The 15,509-nt window shown below is 37.3% G+C and overlaps 1 protein-coding gene across 1 annotated transcript; it reads right to left on the reverse strand.

Annotated features, from left to right (window-relative positions):
• Window positions 1-7,664: 7,664 nt before the first annotated feature.
• On the reverse strand, window positions 7,665-14,937 carry pip4p1a (phosphatidylinositol-4,5-bisphosphate 4-phosphatase 1a). Its single transcript, XM_067453282.1, has 7 exons — window positions 14,691-14,937; window positions 13,214-13,407; window positions 12,180-12,286; window positions 11,947-12,052; window positions 11,723-11,775; window positions 10,929-11,019; window positions 7,665-9,255 (listed from the first exon to the last, which is right to left on the reverse strand). Exons 1-7 carry the CDS (start codon window positions 14,806-14,808, stop codon window positions 9,112-9,114), a joined length of 813 nt encoding a protein of 270 aa, XP_067309383.1. The 5' UTR covers window positions 14,809-14,937; the 3' UTR covers window positions 7,665-9,111.
• Between the last annotated feature and the right edge of the window lie 572 nt (window positions 14,938-15,509).

Genomic DNA, 15,509 nt, shown 5'->3' on the forward strand with positions numbered 1-15,509 from the left:
CTGTAAGATATTAATATCTTCATCATCGTCTTCATAATCATCTTTATCCACTGCAGCTCATTTAAATCATGAGTAAAACTAAGAAGCGATTCGATTGTTTGGAATCCATTGATTGTCCATTGTGACAATGAAGAACTTGCAGTTAACGGTTCTTCAAATCAGTTCATTGTCACAATTCGCGGCATTGGCTGAATGCAGAAAATAGGTATTATTTTACCTATAGGCTACTTTGTAATGATGTCAGCCTTTTACAAATAATAATAATAAAAAATAAAAACAATTCAGAACGAGCTTTATTAGGGTATATGCAGCAGCTCTGCATCAGAACTTTCATAACATCTTCACCAATCTCTCTCTCTCTCTCTCTCTCTCTCTCTCTCTCTCTCTCTCTCTCTCTCTCTCTCTCTCTCTCTCTCTCTCTCTCTCTCTTAGAAATTATTTGATTTACATTTTTTATTTAACTTATAAAGTTAAAACGTATTTAGTTAAAATTGTTTTATTGAACTTATTAAGTCCTTCCTTCAAAACATTAGGTTATACAGCGTATAGGCCTATAATAGCCTACTTTAAAAATCACGATAGAAAATCACTAAATGAGAATATAAATAGAGGAACATCTGTTAAAATTATAAAAACTTTAAATTTTATTAAATCATCAACATAGGCTATTAATTAGTTAATCATCGCAATAAACAAATAGCGTAAAATGAAATATACAGGCCTTTTGAGTTGATAAAATAACACAAGTAGGCTATAATTTTAGAGCCTCTTAAAGAGAGATGGTGTTACCTGTTAAGTGGTGATGCTCTTTTCTGGAGGACTGAACAAAGACACCTGTATGCTAACACTTCCCTCACACTATTTATCCCTCTCTTTTATTTACTGTACAACTATCTTCATCCTTGAGATCTCTCTCTCTCTCTCTCTCTCTCTCTCTCTCTCTCTCTCTCTCTCTCTCTCTCTCTCTCTCTCTCTCTCTCTCTCCACCAATCCAAACTGACATAGGTGATACCCAAGCTTTCCGTTTTGAGGAGGATGTTTTGTATTGGATGGGAACAGAGAGAGAGAGAGAGAGAGAGAGAGAGAGAGAGAGAGAGAGAGAGAGAGAGAGAGAGAGAGAGAGAGAGAGAGAGAGAGAGAGAGAGAGAGAGAGAGAGAGAGAGAGAGAGAGAGAGATGCTAACATATAATTTAAGATAAATTAGCTAAATTATTCGATAGAAAGACAAAATAAATATATCAGCTGACAGGGAACGTTTTCATAACTCTCGGAAGGTTCTGAAAGTTATAAACAAAATCTGTTTCTTTTAACGTTTTTGTTGGATGTCCATCTAACATTTAAAAAAAAAAAATACTAGGCCTACTTGTTTAGATATTCAAAAAGTAATTTTTTTCCACAATGTTTGCAAAATGATCAAACGGAATAATGAATATTCCCCTAACGTCTGTCAGCAAAACATTTTAAAACTGAACGTTTTAAACATTTAGAGAACATTTATAACTTACATTAGCAAAACGTTTTTGAATATATATTCTCTTATAGCTGTGTAGCCGTGATACATTACAATAAATATAATATAAATATATCATATATCTTAATAAAATAAATGTTTTTTAAGTTACATTAAACATTCACACACAAAGCTTTAAGCTTTAAAGTTCCTAAATGTTTCTTTTATTTATCTCACATCAAAGTAATCTTAATAATATTTAATCTATTAACACACATTCTGTAATTATTTTATCCAGATACTGTAATGATAAAATCACATGACATGCAAATTGTCCTCACGTGTCTCTGAACATCTGGCAAATCATGAAACTTAAACTAAAGGAGCATCTTGGCTGAAGTTAAAATAAACTAAACTAAGAATTAACAGGAAAGTGGGTTTATATCTCTCCGTCTGTCTACACACACACACACACACACACACACACACACACACACACACACACACACACACACACACACACACACACACACACACACACACACACACACTGCAGTGTGACAGGTGACACCGGAGGCTTTTAATTCCAGTGTACACACAAATTCTGGTCCAGACAGACATTAATAATTCAGGCTGTTAATTGAGTTGAACGTTATGCTTTTAGCTGTAGGACTGTAGGTCAGCAGTCAGACCTCTAACATTTTGAGTACACACAAGAAATTTATATATAAATTCAGAAAGTGATTTTTTCTTTGCACCGCATGCACCATACTAATTTTTAGCTAATATCTGAGGTGTTCACACATATGAACGGTGTGTGTGTGTGTGTGTGTGTGTGTGTGTGTGTGTGTGTGTGTGTGTGTGTGCGTGTTTGTGTGTGTGTGTGTATTCCCTGGTATTCCCTACACTGTAAAAAATATATATTATAAGTAAGTCGTGGCAGCTTATGTTTTTTAATTCAATCATCAAAATACTTGAAGAAATTTCAACTTTTTTAATGTTACATAAGACTTTTTTAATTAACTTTTTTTAAATCAATTTAATATAATTTGAGTTAAAATGATTTGTACAACCAAGCTGATTTGAAAACTGCAATTTAAACTTAAATTATTTAATTTTTTAGATTTTTTTTTTACATTGTATGTTATGGGGAACATTTTCCCCACAAGTATAGTTATAATATGTAAATTTGGACCTTGTGGGGAAATGTTTTGGTCTCCATCAGAAAACAAGCTTATAAATCATACAGAATGATCTTTTTTGAAAATCTAAAATAGCAGAACCTTTTCTGTGATGGGTGGTTTAAGGGGTATAGCCACGGTTAGTGCAAGTTAGTACAGTTTTAAAACCATTATGTCTATGGAATGTCCCATAAGAAAGTCCCATGGAAACGTGTGTGTGTGTGTGTGTGTGTGTGTGTGTGTGGGCCTGGTAATCCCTAAGTTATGGGGACAAAATGTCTCCACAAAGATGGCAATATCCGAAATCCTTGTCCTTGTTGGGACATTTTTAGGTCCCCATGAGAAAAACATCTTATAAATCACACAGAAGGAGTTTTTTTGAGAAAGTAAAAATGCAGAATGTTTCCTGTGATGGGTAGGTTTAGGGTTAGGGGCAGTGTAGGGGGATAGGATGTACAGTTTGAATCCATTACGCCTATGGAAAGTCCCCATAAAACATGGAAACACAGCGTGTGTGTGTGTGAGTGTGTGTGTGTGTGTGTGTGTGTGTGTGTGTGTGTGTGTGTGTGTGTGTGTGTGTGTGTGTGTGTGTGTGTGTGTGTGTGTGTGTGTGTGTGTGTGTGTGTGTGTGGATTAGCTAGTCTAAATGAATTGTTTGTTTTAAAGTGGACAGTGCCAAAGCTCTTTATACCCCTTCCTCATCAATTCAACTTATCCATTCATTCTCATCTCCTCTCCATTCTCATCCTTTCTTCCCAGATCTCCCTCTCTATCCTTCTTATAGCTTATTCCTGTTCACGCTGAGAGCAGAGAGGAGGAGATTTGCAGCTCTGATAGTGTGAGTGTATGTTCTTAACAGGCGTGACATAGAGAGACTCTGTCTTTGTGTGTGTGTGTGTGTGTGTGTGTGTGTGTGTGTGTGTGTGTGTGTGTGTGTGTGTATGTGTATAAGGTCACAGGGCTCATCTTTAAGGATGAATCCTGTTATACGTTAGGAGGATAAAAGGCTCTGTGTTTGTGCAAACTCAGTAATCTCAGATCGGATTGATTCCATTGGGAACTCTCTCTCTCCCAGACACAACAGAAAACAAGAGTCAGACTTTTTTCTCAGTAAACAAAATACAAAATATTTGCTTATTCAGCTTTATTTAAATTTAATCATATAGCAGACACATTTATTAAAAAGTAATTTTTCAACTTTATTATTTTCTTAGTTTATTAATTATTTCATTTTATTTTAAGAAAATATGTTATTGTATATACATACATATTGCAAAATGACTTTTACAACCCTGATTCCAAAAAAGTTGGGACACTGTACAAATTGTGAATAAAAAAGGAATGCAATAATTTACAAATCTTATAAACTTATTTTATTCACAATACAATATAGATAACATATCAAATGTTGAAAGTAAGACATTTTGAAATGTCATGCCGAATATTGGCTCATTTTGGATTTCATGACAGCTACACATTCCAAAAAAGTTGGGAAGGGTAGCAATAAGAGGCTGGAAAAGTTAAATGTACATATAAGGAACAGCTGGAGGACCAATTTACAACTTATTAGGTCAATTGGCAACATGATTGGGTATAAAAAGAGCCTCTCAGAGTGGCAGTGTCTCTCAGAAGTCAAGATGGGCAGAGGATCACTAATTCCCCCAATGCTGCGGCAAAAATAGTGGAGCAATATCAGAAAGGGGTTTCTTATTGCAAAAAGTTTGACATCATCATATACAGTGCATAATATTACCCAAATATTCAGCGAATCTGGAACAATCTTGCGTAAGGGTCAAGGCCGGAAAACCATACTTCCAGAAAATATTGTCGGTGAACACAATCCATTACCGGCTAAAACTCTATAGGTCAAAAAAGAAGCCATAGCTAAACATGATCCAGAAGTGCAGGCGTTTTCTCTGGGTCAAGGCTCATTTAAAATGGACTGTGGAGAAGTGGAAAACTGTTCTGTGGTCAGACGAATCAAAATATGTATTTCTTTTTGGAAAACTGGGACGCCATGTCATCCGGACTAAAGAGGACAAGGACAACCCAAGTTGTTATCAGCACTCAGTTCAGAAGCCTGCATCTCTGATGGTATGGGATTCCATGAGTGTGTGTGGCAGGAGCAGCATACACATCTGGAAAGGCACCATCAATGCTGAAAGGTATATCCAAGTTCTAGAACCACATTATGTTCCCATCCAGACGTTATCTCTTTCAGGGAAGACCTTGCATTTCCCAAAATGACAATGCTAGACCACATACTGCATCAATTACAACATCATGGCTGCGTAGAAGAAGGATCCGGTACTGAAATGGCCAGCTTGCAGTCCAGATCTTTCACCCATAGAAAACATTTGGTGCATCAAAAAAGTTGGGACACTGAACAAATTGTGAATAAAAATAGAATGCAACAATGTGGAAGTTTCAAATTGCAATATTTTATTTAGAATACAACATAGATGACATATAAAATGTTTAAACTGAGAAAATGTATCATTTTAAGGGGAAAATAAGTAAATTTTTAATTTCATGGCATCACCACATCTCAAAAAAGTTGGGACAAGGCCCTGTTTACCACTGTGGGCATCCCCTCTTATTTTTATAACAGTCTGCAAACATCTGGGGACTGAGGAGACAAGTTGCTCAAGATTAGGATTAGTATAATGTTGGTCCATTCTTGTCTAATATAGGCTTCTATTTTCTCAACTGTCTTGGGTCTTCTCTGTCGCATCTTCCTCTTTATGATGCGCCAAAGGTTTTCTATGGGTGAAAGATCTGGACTGCAGGCTGGCCATTTGAGTACATGGATCCTCCTTCTATGCAGCCATGATGTTGTAATTTATGCAGTATGTGATCCGGCATTGTCATGTTGGAAAATGCAAGGTCTTCCCTGAAAAAGACAATATCCCCGTTTCCACCTAAATTACTTGGAAAAAATTGTCTTAGGAACTTTTTTCCAAGGAACTCTTCTTCCCTCAGACCTGCTGTTGTCTGTGTTTCCATCGCTGTCTAAATTACCACTAAGATTAGTCCGGTGATGTAGGTCAGCAACTCAGCATGTTCAGCGGCCAAGTCCCACCCCCGTAAGTTCCTGAACTTTTAAAAAGCACTACCAAAGCAGAGCTGTTTTGAGGGGGAAATCTTTACCCAGAACTTTATTCAGACCCCGGTTACTGCGGTCAAAACACACAGAGTACCACCCCAAAGTCCCTAGTTCCTGGGGAAAATTCCCGCGGTGGAAATGCGGATATACCTTTCAGCATTGATTGTTTCCTTTCCAGATGTGTAAGCTGCCCATGCCACACACACTCATGCAACCCCATACCATCAGAGATGCAGGCTTCTGAACTGAGCGCTGATAACAACTTGGGTTGTCCTTGTCCTCTTTAGTCCTGATGACATGGCGTCCCAGTTTTCCAAAAATTTTGATTAGTCTGACCACAGAACATTTTCCACTTCTCCACAGTCCATTTTAAATGAGCCTTGACCCAGAGAAAACACCTGCGCTTCTGGATCATGTTTAGATATGGCTTTTTTGACCTATACATTTTTAGCCGGCAGTGGCGAATGGCACGTTTGATTGTGTTCAACGACAATGTTTTCTGGAAGTATTCCTGAGCCCATGTTGTGATTTCCATTACAGTAGCATTCCTGTATGCGATGCAGTGCCGTCTAAGGGCCTGAAGATCACGCGCATCCAGTATGGTTTTCCGGCCTTGACCCTTACGCGAGATTGTTTCAGATTCGCTGAATCTTTGGATGATATTATGCACTGAAGATGATGATAACTTTAAGCTCTTTACAATTTTTCTCTGAGAAACTCCTTTCTGATATTGCTCCTATTTTTTGCTGCAGCATTGGGGGAATTGGTGATCCTCTGCCCATCATTCTGAGAGACACTGAAATCCAAAATGAGCCAATATTTGGCATGACATTTTAAATTGTCTCACTTTCAACATTTGATATGTTATTCTATTGTAAATAAAATGTAAGTTTTAAGATTTGTAAATTATTGCATTCCTTTTTTATTCACAATTTGTACAGTGTCCCAATTTTTTGGAATCGAGTTTGTGTAGTTGACTAACATTAATTTAACATGTATTTACTATAGGGTTAGGTTAACGGTTAGTTGGACGTAATTATGCATAATTTACTGTTATACGTGCAACAAGGACACTGTAAAATAAATTATCCAAATGAGTTTGTTTATGACAATAAAACAGAGGAAAGATTGTATGGCAAAAAATATTAATGCTATACATTTTTTTAATTAATGTTACTTCCTTAATATTTTCTGAGAATTGTCAATTATTATTTTAAATGAAAGCTGTTCCTTATTCATTTGTTAAAATATTATTTAATTTTATATGGACGACACAGAATTTTACTGTATAAGTAATTTTGGACCATTTTTATAAGGAAATAATGCAGTTTTATAATGTAAAATGGTCCTATATAAAGTGAAATTGAAAGTAGCCTGAATAAAGTAAACAAGGTAATATTATAACCAATAAATAAGAATATATATAAAAAAATTAACTAAGTAATGCTACACACGAGCTGCACGCTATTTGGCAATATGAAAAGTGTAGTCGTTTATTTGTTATGTCAATAAAGTATAACTGAATTAGAATTGAGAGATAAGGAACAGACTGTGTATGTGTGTGTGTTATGAATCAGGTCTATTCCACAGAGGTCTCATTCTCTGGTCTCTGCTTGCAGACTTTTTTGTGGTCACTCTGAAGAAGACTGAAACCTCTCTTTCTGTGCGTGTCCCCAGATCTCTGCTCTTTCTCTTCCATTAATGCTGACAAATCTCTCTCCCTGTGCCTGGCTCAGGGGAGTTGTGGTTTCTAAAAGGTTTCTGTATGTTTCCCATGCTTCTATCAGTCTGTGTCGAGGAAAATAATATATCCGCCTGAAACAAGAGACAATTGGCCAGAGACGTTGAGAGGAAAAGTGCCAAAACAACTGATGCAAGTGAATCACACACAAAGACCTTCATACAAATGAGATGGGAGACAAGTGTATTCACTGTTTTATAACTTCATCATCTTTTTAATCATGTGTAATCTTAATCTCACGTGTAAACAAATTCAGAGGAGACCTCCATCATTGGCCTTCTGCTCTTTATAAATAACATCCTGACCTCTTGTTTGGGATTCCAGATGTCCAGACCTTACATGTTTCTCTCATGGACAGAATGTCATTAGATCTGCAGTTAGGACCATATATTTATGTACTTAACATATTTATGAGGAATATAATGCAAGAACATTGGTGAACAGCAACAAGAATTCAATGCTCTGAACATCTCAATCGAGTTCTTCCCCAGACTCTGACTTCTGACAGAGGAAAAAAAGATCTTGGTGTCTAGAATCCAAATCTAGTGGCTGATTAATCTCATTAGTATCATTTAATCAGGGTTCAAACATAATCAAACGTACAGTACCTGAAAATGACGATTAACTTCACATGAACATGAGAAGAAAGGTAAATGACCCTTTTGATGACAAAGTCCATGAAGCACAGCTGACCTTCAACAGAAGATATGACCTTTTCTGCTTCCCAAAGGTGTGTGTGTGGCTGTACATCGATTATCTCATTATTTGTTCCAGTCAAAACATTATCAGTAGTGATTTTTTTTCAGTAGTGATTTTGCAAATTAAATAAAAGCATAAAGGAATCACAAAGTGTTAGAGCTACAGTGCAACTGTTCAGTCATTCATGAAATAAACAACAAATATTTACAAACAAAATTCACAATTATAAAAAAATACTGTTTTTAACATTCACAACTAAAGATAAAGAGATGTGTTTGAGGGCATTTGCACTTTAAGTGTCTATGGAAAAATCAGTAACAGAAACGTTCTGCGCATTTGTTAATCATGTCGTCCAAATGATTTGGATTAGCAGTGTTAGTACAGAGATTCAGGCAATGCCATAAAACACCAGGGTTTATGTGGATTTAAAACACCACCTAGTGGAGATGAACCTATACTTCCTCTCTTTATAAGGCTTCAGAGCTTATTTGGAGACTAGAGAGGCAGATAATGTTGCATTCAATGTTTGAATGGGTGTTGTTTGTGTATTGTAGCATTGTTAACTTAAGATGTACACAGTTGTGTGTGTGACATATTCTTTACGTGTGTGTAATGGGTTAAAACTGAGGGAGCGTTTGGAATCATAACTGCCCGTTCGCATGTAGCCATGAGTAACAATTCCGTTCATATTCACAGATGAAAACACACCCAGAGAAAGCTTCAGAATAAAAATGATTTTAAAACACTAATCTTCTTTGCCATAGTAGCATTTTTTCATGTTTCTCAAACCTGGATTTTACCTTGACCCTTTCATTACAGCCATCACAATCAAGCTTTAAGAGTTAACCTTGATTCTCTCTAGCTCTTTTTCCTGTGGACTTTATTTTTCCCACCACCCCTAATCACAGCCCCCTCTCTTGCTGTCTTTCTCTCTCTATGTGAGGTTGTGGAGAGGTTGGCTGACCCTCATGCAGCTCCAGTAAAGTGCCCTGGCCAGCGTCAGCACCACCAGCAACAACGCCGCTGCCCAGGAGGCATAAATACCCCCATACACACGCGCCTGGGACCACGTCCCTGCCTGGAGACAAACACAGAAATGCAGTTTGAGGTTATTTTCACAGGTCTCACAATTGGCAATGCTTTACAATCATGTTGATTCACATACACTTGTTACTTTATATACACTTATTCATTATGATTTATATTTCAAATAAATGCTATTCATATATTCATCAGAGAATTCTGTCAAAAATAATCATGGTTTCCACAAAATTATTAAGCTGCACTGTTTTCAATTGATAATAAATGTTTCTTGAGCAGCAGAACATGATATTAGAATGATTTCTGAAGGATCATGTGGCTGAAGACTGGAGTAATGACGCTGAAAATTCAGCGTTGCCATCACAGGAATAAATTGCATTTTAAACTACAATAAGTAACATAGAAAACTGTTATATTAAATTGTAATAATATTTCACAATCTTTACTTTTTTACTGTATTTTTTATTAAAGAAATGCAGCCTTGGTGAGCATTAAAAATTACACTTTAAATGATCATGAACTAACACCGAACAATAGTTTTCAGCATAGATTTAATGTCAACATTTACTAATACATTTTTGAAAATTAAAAAAGTTGTGTTTGTTAACATTAGTTAATGCAACGTGAACAAACAAAGAATTACATTTTTATTTAACTAACGTTGACAAAGATTCTTAAACGTTGTGAACAATATATTTGTATATAACATTAATGTTACACAAATGAGTGTTTGTATTTTTAATATTAATGATTTTGACTTTATTGTAAAAATGTATTCATATTTAATATGAAAATTTGTATTAGTAATACATTAATGTTACACAAATAAGCGTTTGAATATTTAATGTTAACAATTTTAACTATTGTAAAAATGTATTAATATTTAATATTAAAATAGATGCTAATTCATACATTTGAGACTCAGCTTGGAAAAAAGTAATGCACCATCACAAAGTGGTATGCTAATTATATAAAATTATATAAAAATGCAGTGAGCATTTGCACTAAGTTTAAATAGCAATAAATTATATTTATACTAAGTGAAAATAGCAGGGTTTTTTTTTTGCAATACCAATATGTTTAAATAGATAGATGCTATTTATACTTATAAATAGTGGCAGACACTATTTACACCTCAGTGTTGTTGTACATTAAGCCGTATACAATAATAGTGTACATGATTATATTTATTAAAATTATTAAATAGATGTCACCTTATTGGGACAATAAAGCCCACCCTACACCTTACCCTAACTGACCCACATTATTACACACGTTACACTATTTACACTTTTTGAATATTTGCTGCCACACACCTTATACCTAGACTATTGCTACTGCTGACATTCCAGCATCTTCCGTAATTTTGTCTGGCTCCACCAGCTGCCTAGGGTGTCACTGAGTGGAGTTAGCCCAGGAGACCCCAATCTCGGTCCTGGAGGGCCACTGTAGTGCAGAGTTTAGCTCCAACCCCAGTCAAACACACCTGAAACAGCTAATCAATGCATTTATAGGCATTGATTAGCTGTTTCAGGTGTGTTTGATTGGGGTTGGAGCTAAACTCTGCAGGACAGTGGCCCTCCAGGACCGAGATTGGGGACTCCTGAGTTAGCCGCTGCCAACAAAGCAGGCTATTTGCACTTAGTGTATATAGACACTCCCAAAAACGAAATATGGTTTATAATTAATTTAACCAAGATGCACACTCACGATCAGACCAGCAGCTGAGATGCTAAATAGCAAGCACAGCAGGTAACACCACAGACTCCGCCTCCTCGGATATCTCTGGCCAATCGAAGATCTGGTGAAGATGAGGAAGAGACCAATAAAATAAAAAAACATCAGGGAGTAATGGAATTGAACGAGCTTAACTATTAAAAAGGCAAAGTGTGTAATTTCTGCGGGACTAGCATCAGAACAAAGAATTCCAAAAATAATGACTGTAATTGAACAGTGTCCCAGACACTCCCCCTATCAGTCGGTACAGCTCACTTTTTGTCGCTTTTCCACTGCACAGTACGGAAATGTAACACTGCACAGTAATGTGACATGTATAAGCTGCACTGATTGATCAGCGAGAATAGTCACTAACAGTGCCATTGGATTTGTGACACGAGACAAACAAACAACTTCGTCTTGCAGTGAAAAACATCCACATCTTAAGAATAATATTAAATTGATATGCTCTATTGCTCCTGTGTTGTATCGCGAGTTTGTTTGTGTCACGTTTACGATGATGTCACAGCAGAAGAGGCGGCACAACTATAACAATCAGTTTATAATTCCACCCACATTAAAATGGCTGTAATGCTTTTGAGAAGCTAAAGCTGCGTATTTGGGGCCTAACAGAGAGACGGACATTAAATGTTGACTTTAATAAATAATTTAATAAACGACATTTAATGTTGACTTTAATAAATCTAATAAATCATATTTACAGATTAAGAACATATTTATTTGGCATGTGCAAAAAGTGTTGTCAATATCGGCTGAGAAATACTCACACTTTTCTGCAATGGGGGCATCGAGCCAGTGTCCTGTCAGTAAACTCGGTCCACTGAAATGGAAATTTGTGGAGAAGCCACTGTGAGGCAGCGGCATAAATAAAACACGAATAAACAGCCATCTGATCTTCCACTTTAACTTGAGCCGATTGATTCGGTCATGATGAATGATAACGATACACTGTGTGTCATACGATGTTGCTGTACAGTGCGTGTGTATGTACCAGGAAAGTGTTGCTGCAGTGTCCGCAGGAAACTCTAGCTCCAGCAGGTTGCGGCTCTGGACTGGCCGGGCCTGGATGGACTGGCCCCAAATTTATGATCCGCTTACTAGTCCACAGACAAGGAGACAAATACATTTAATTCTTCTTCACATAGACTAGCTTGACTGAGACAAGAAGTGTCAAACATTTAATCTGTTTTAAATTTAACTTTGTCTGCTTTTGTTCTGTCTTACCAATAAGGCCGAGGGCAGGCGATCCTTTGGGATGTGACCTTGCAGATGAGAAGACAGTTACAAGGACACCGCACATATTTCTTCCCTGCAGGGGCATTCTTTATGGGCTGGAGAGAATGAAGGTTAATGAAAAGAACAGAAAGAAGGAGAGCGACAGAAAAGAGACAGTTAATTTTGGTTACTCAAAGATGGTCACTATGTGACATGCTTTTAAAGGTAGACGGTGTAACTTTTGCCGCTCTAGCAGCTATTAAACAAAACTGTATAGACCTTGCAGAAAAACGATGTAAAGTTAAGACACTTTTTATAAACATATTGTAGCAATTCAGGATAAGACAAAAACACAGTTAGGAAGGTGGATTAATGATGAATTTGCTCATTGTATACATTTTGTACATTTTAAACAAAAAAAGGGTAAATAGCGCACCTTTAAGTTTTGGGGCTGTCAATCCATTACATTTTTTTAATCACACTGATTACATGTAATGCAGAATAATAATTTGCTTATTACACACTACTAAAGGAAAGCATGGGGTTAGTAGATTTTAAGAATTTATAATTTTATACAGCAAATATGCAAAAAGTGTATCAAATGTGATAGAAACATAAAATATAATAAAACTAAATCAATTTCACATAAATACTGTTATTTCTATTAATCAAATAATTGTGAAATCACAATGATTTCTAAAGGCTCATGCAACACTGAAGACTGGAGTAGTGTCTGTTTTCCTATCACAGGAAGAACATTTTACAATATATTAAAATAGAAAACTGTTATTTTAAAATGTAATAATATTGCACAATATTACTGTTCTTACTGTATTTTGATCGAATAAATGCAGCCTTGTTGAGCATAAGGCACATTTCAAATTAAAACAAAAAATCTTACTGACCCCAAACTTTTGAGTGGTAGTGTGAAATGCAAATGAGATGTACGAGAGTCCGGTAGAACCAGGCTAATGCAATTATGGCCAGTAAAACATTTTTTTAAAAGCATGTTTTAAGTGTACATGGACTCTATCCCAACTCACTGTAGCTTCATTGCAGACGCCGCACTTGACCACATGTTGATGGATTTTGCCCTCAACGCTGATGAGCGACTGGCACACCCTACAACTGATGACTGGGGCACTACCACTTTCTGGAGACGTCAGGGGGGAATACGGTGGAGGGTTCTCGCCCAACAACAAGGGTGGCTGAGTCGAGCTCGGAAAAGGAGGAAAACCTAAAAAAGGAGAAAATTCATTGTGACATTAATTCTGGAAATATTTCATTCATACAGTACACCTGTAATGCCTGGATAACAGCATAAGTGTCATCAGTTCAACATACAGGAAATATTGGCTCATGAAATGGAGTAAAAGACTAAAGTTTCATTTCCTTCACAAAGTTGAAACTCAACACTGAAACTTGGACTTTGGGAAGGTGAAACAGTTCTCTGTCACCCAGGCCATAAGGATTAACAAGAAAATCAGATTTGGTCTCGAGATCAGCTGAAAGGAGCTTTATAAAGAGACTGCTGGAATGTGCCTCGTGAAGCATCTACATATTTGCCTATACTTGTGAGGGCCAAATCTTTCAAAAATGTCCTCACACATACAGTGATACATGGTGAAAAAAACTTTGTGAGGATATTTAGGAGTTCTTACTCTTTAAAATGCCCCCAAAATCAAAAGTCATCACTGCCTCTATGAGATGGCCTACGTAATATGGTGAAACAACCGTGTGTTATAAAACAAATATTAATTTCATAAACTTTTGCCTGTATCACCACATCAGTTTTAAAATCGCCCCACCACCATCCTCAGCACGCCCTTTAGTAACTTTCTATTGGTACCCCCCACTCTGCGCAATGATTGGTTGGTGTCTCCTCAGCCAATAATTTCAGGTTTTCTGAATGGTCCAAAGATGTGCCAATCGTAAGAGTTTGGGTGTAGCTGGAGTGGATACGAGTCCGACAGATTACTGTAAATGTGTAATGCAGAGACGCCGACTCGCCGGTAAATGTGGATAAATGGGGATAATGAAAACCTTTGTACAGCCGTCCCCAGGCATGTCTAGTTTTAGACAATTACCCTATTATGTTTCGGGTCGGGAAGGCCAATAACACAACAGTAAACAGACCTGAACAAGCCAACAGTGATGTTCATTCATTAAAGGCTTATTAGCCTCCGAGGTGGATGACAGAAGTAAGCAAGGATCAATTCAACATGGATTTGTTGGACAAAATAAAATGCATCCTTCCCAAGGCAGGTGTATCGTATTTCGTATGCAACTGCATTATATGCTAGGAGCATGTATCAGCGCGCGTGCACGTACGCGCACACACTGCATCTGCCTCTCCAACAGAAAATCATCCGTTCGGGTCGGAACAACGTACAGACAAGAATAACAGCAGAGAACCTGTACCTAGCCTAAATCGTAGTAAATGCACAGGTGTGTGTGTGTGTGTGTGTGTGCGCGCGCGGGCCCGTGACAGCGCAGAAACGCGCCGCACTCTCTACTCACTCTGCGGTTTGTTCGGAGCACCGTGTGGAGCTGCTCCCGGAGACACCCCGCCGTTACCACTGCCGAGAGCTCCATCACCGAGATCCGAGAGCAACGGGGACCGCTCGCCGTCCGCCATACCGAGAGCGAGGCGTAAAGAGGGGGAGCGGCGAGATACTTGTATTGTTGTGCTACCGGAGAGTGTGTGTGTGGAGCCCGCCTGCGTCACACAGCTACGTCCGCTGCTGTGGCAACGCTCGTGCGCATCCGTGCGCTCGGGGGGTGTATTGCATGATACCCCTGAGGAATCGCGCACGACAAGCTGTTCATTCGGTCACTTAAAACCATTTCAAAGATCACCAAATACACAAAAGACGTGTCTTCTCAATAATGCATACATTCATGCCAAAATAACACGCAGATACTATTTGAAGATCTGAGGGTGCAAAAAAAGTCTAAATATTGAGAAAATCGCCTTTAAATTAGTCCAAATGAAGTCCTAGCAACGCACATTACTAATAAAAAATACACTGTTGATATATTTACGGTTGGGAGTTTACAAATTATTTTAATGGAACATCATTTTTTACTTAATATCCAAATGATTTTTTAGCATAAACGATTTTTTTTATTTATTATTTTGACCCATACAATTGCCACAAATATATCCGTTCGACGTACTGGTTTTGTGGTCTAAGGTCACAAAGTGAGAAAATGGAGTGATTTTATCAATGAGATAAAAGGACAAAACAAAAAACAAAAACATAATTTTTATGAAACTGAACAAAAATATACAATTTGGTGCAGTTGCAGTTATTTATATGGCCAAAAAGTAAGATA

The sequence above is a fragment of the Pseudorasbora parva genome, chromosome 9, assembly GCF_024679245.1.
Source record: "Pseudorasbora parva isolate DD20220531a chromosome 9, ASM2467924v1, whole genome shotgun sequence".
Classification (NCBI taxonomy): domain Eukaryota; kingdom Metazoa; phylum Chordata; class Actinopteri; order Cypriniformes; family Gobionidae; genus Pseudorasbora; species Pseudorasbora parva.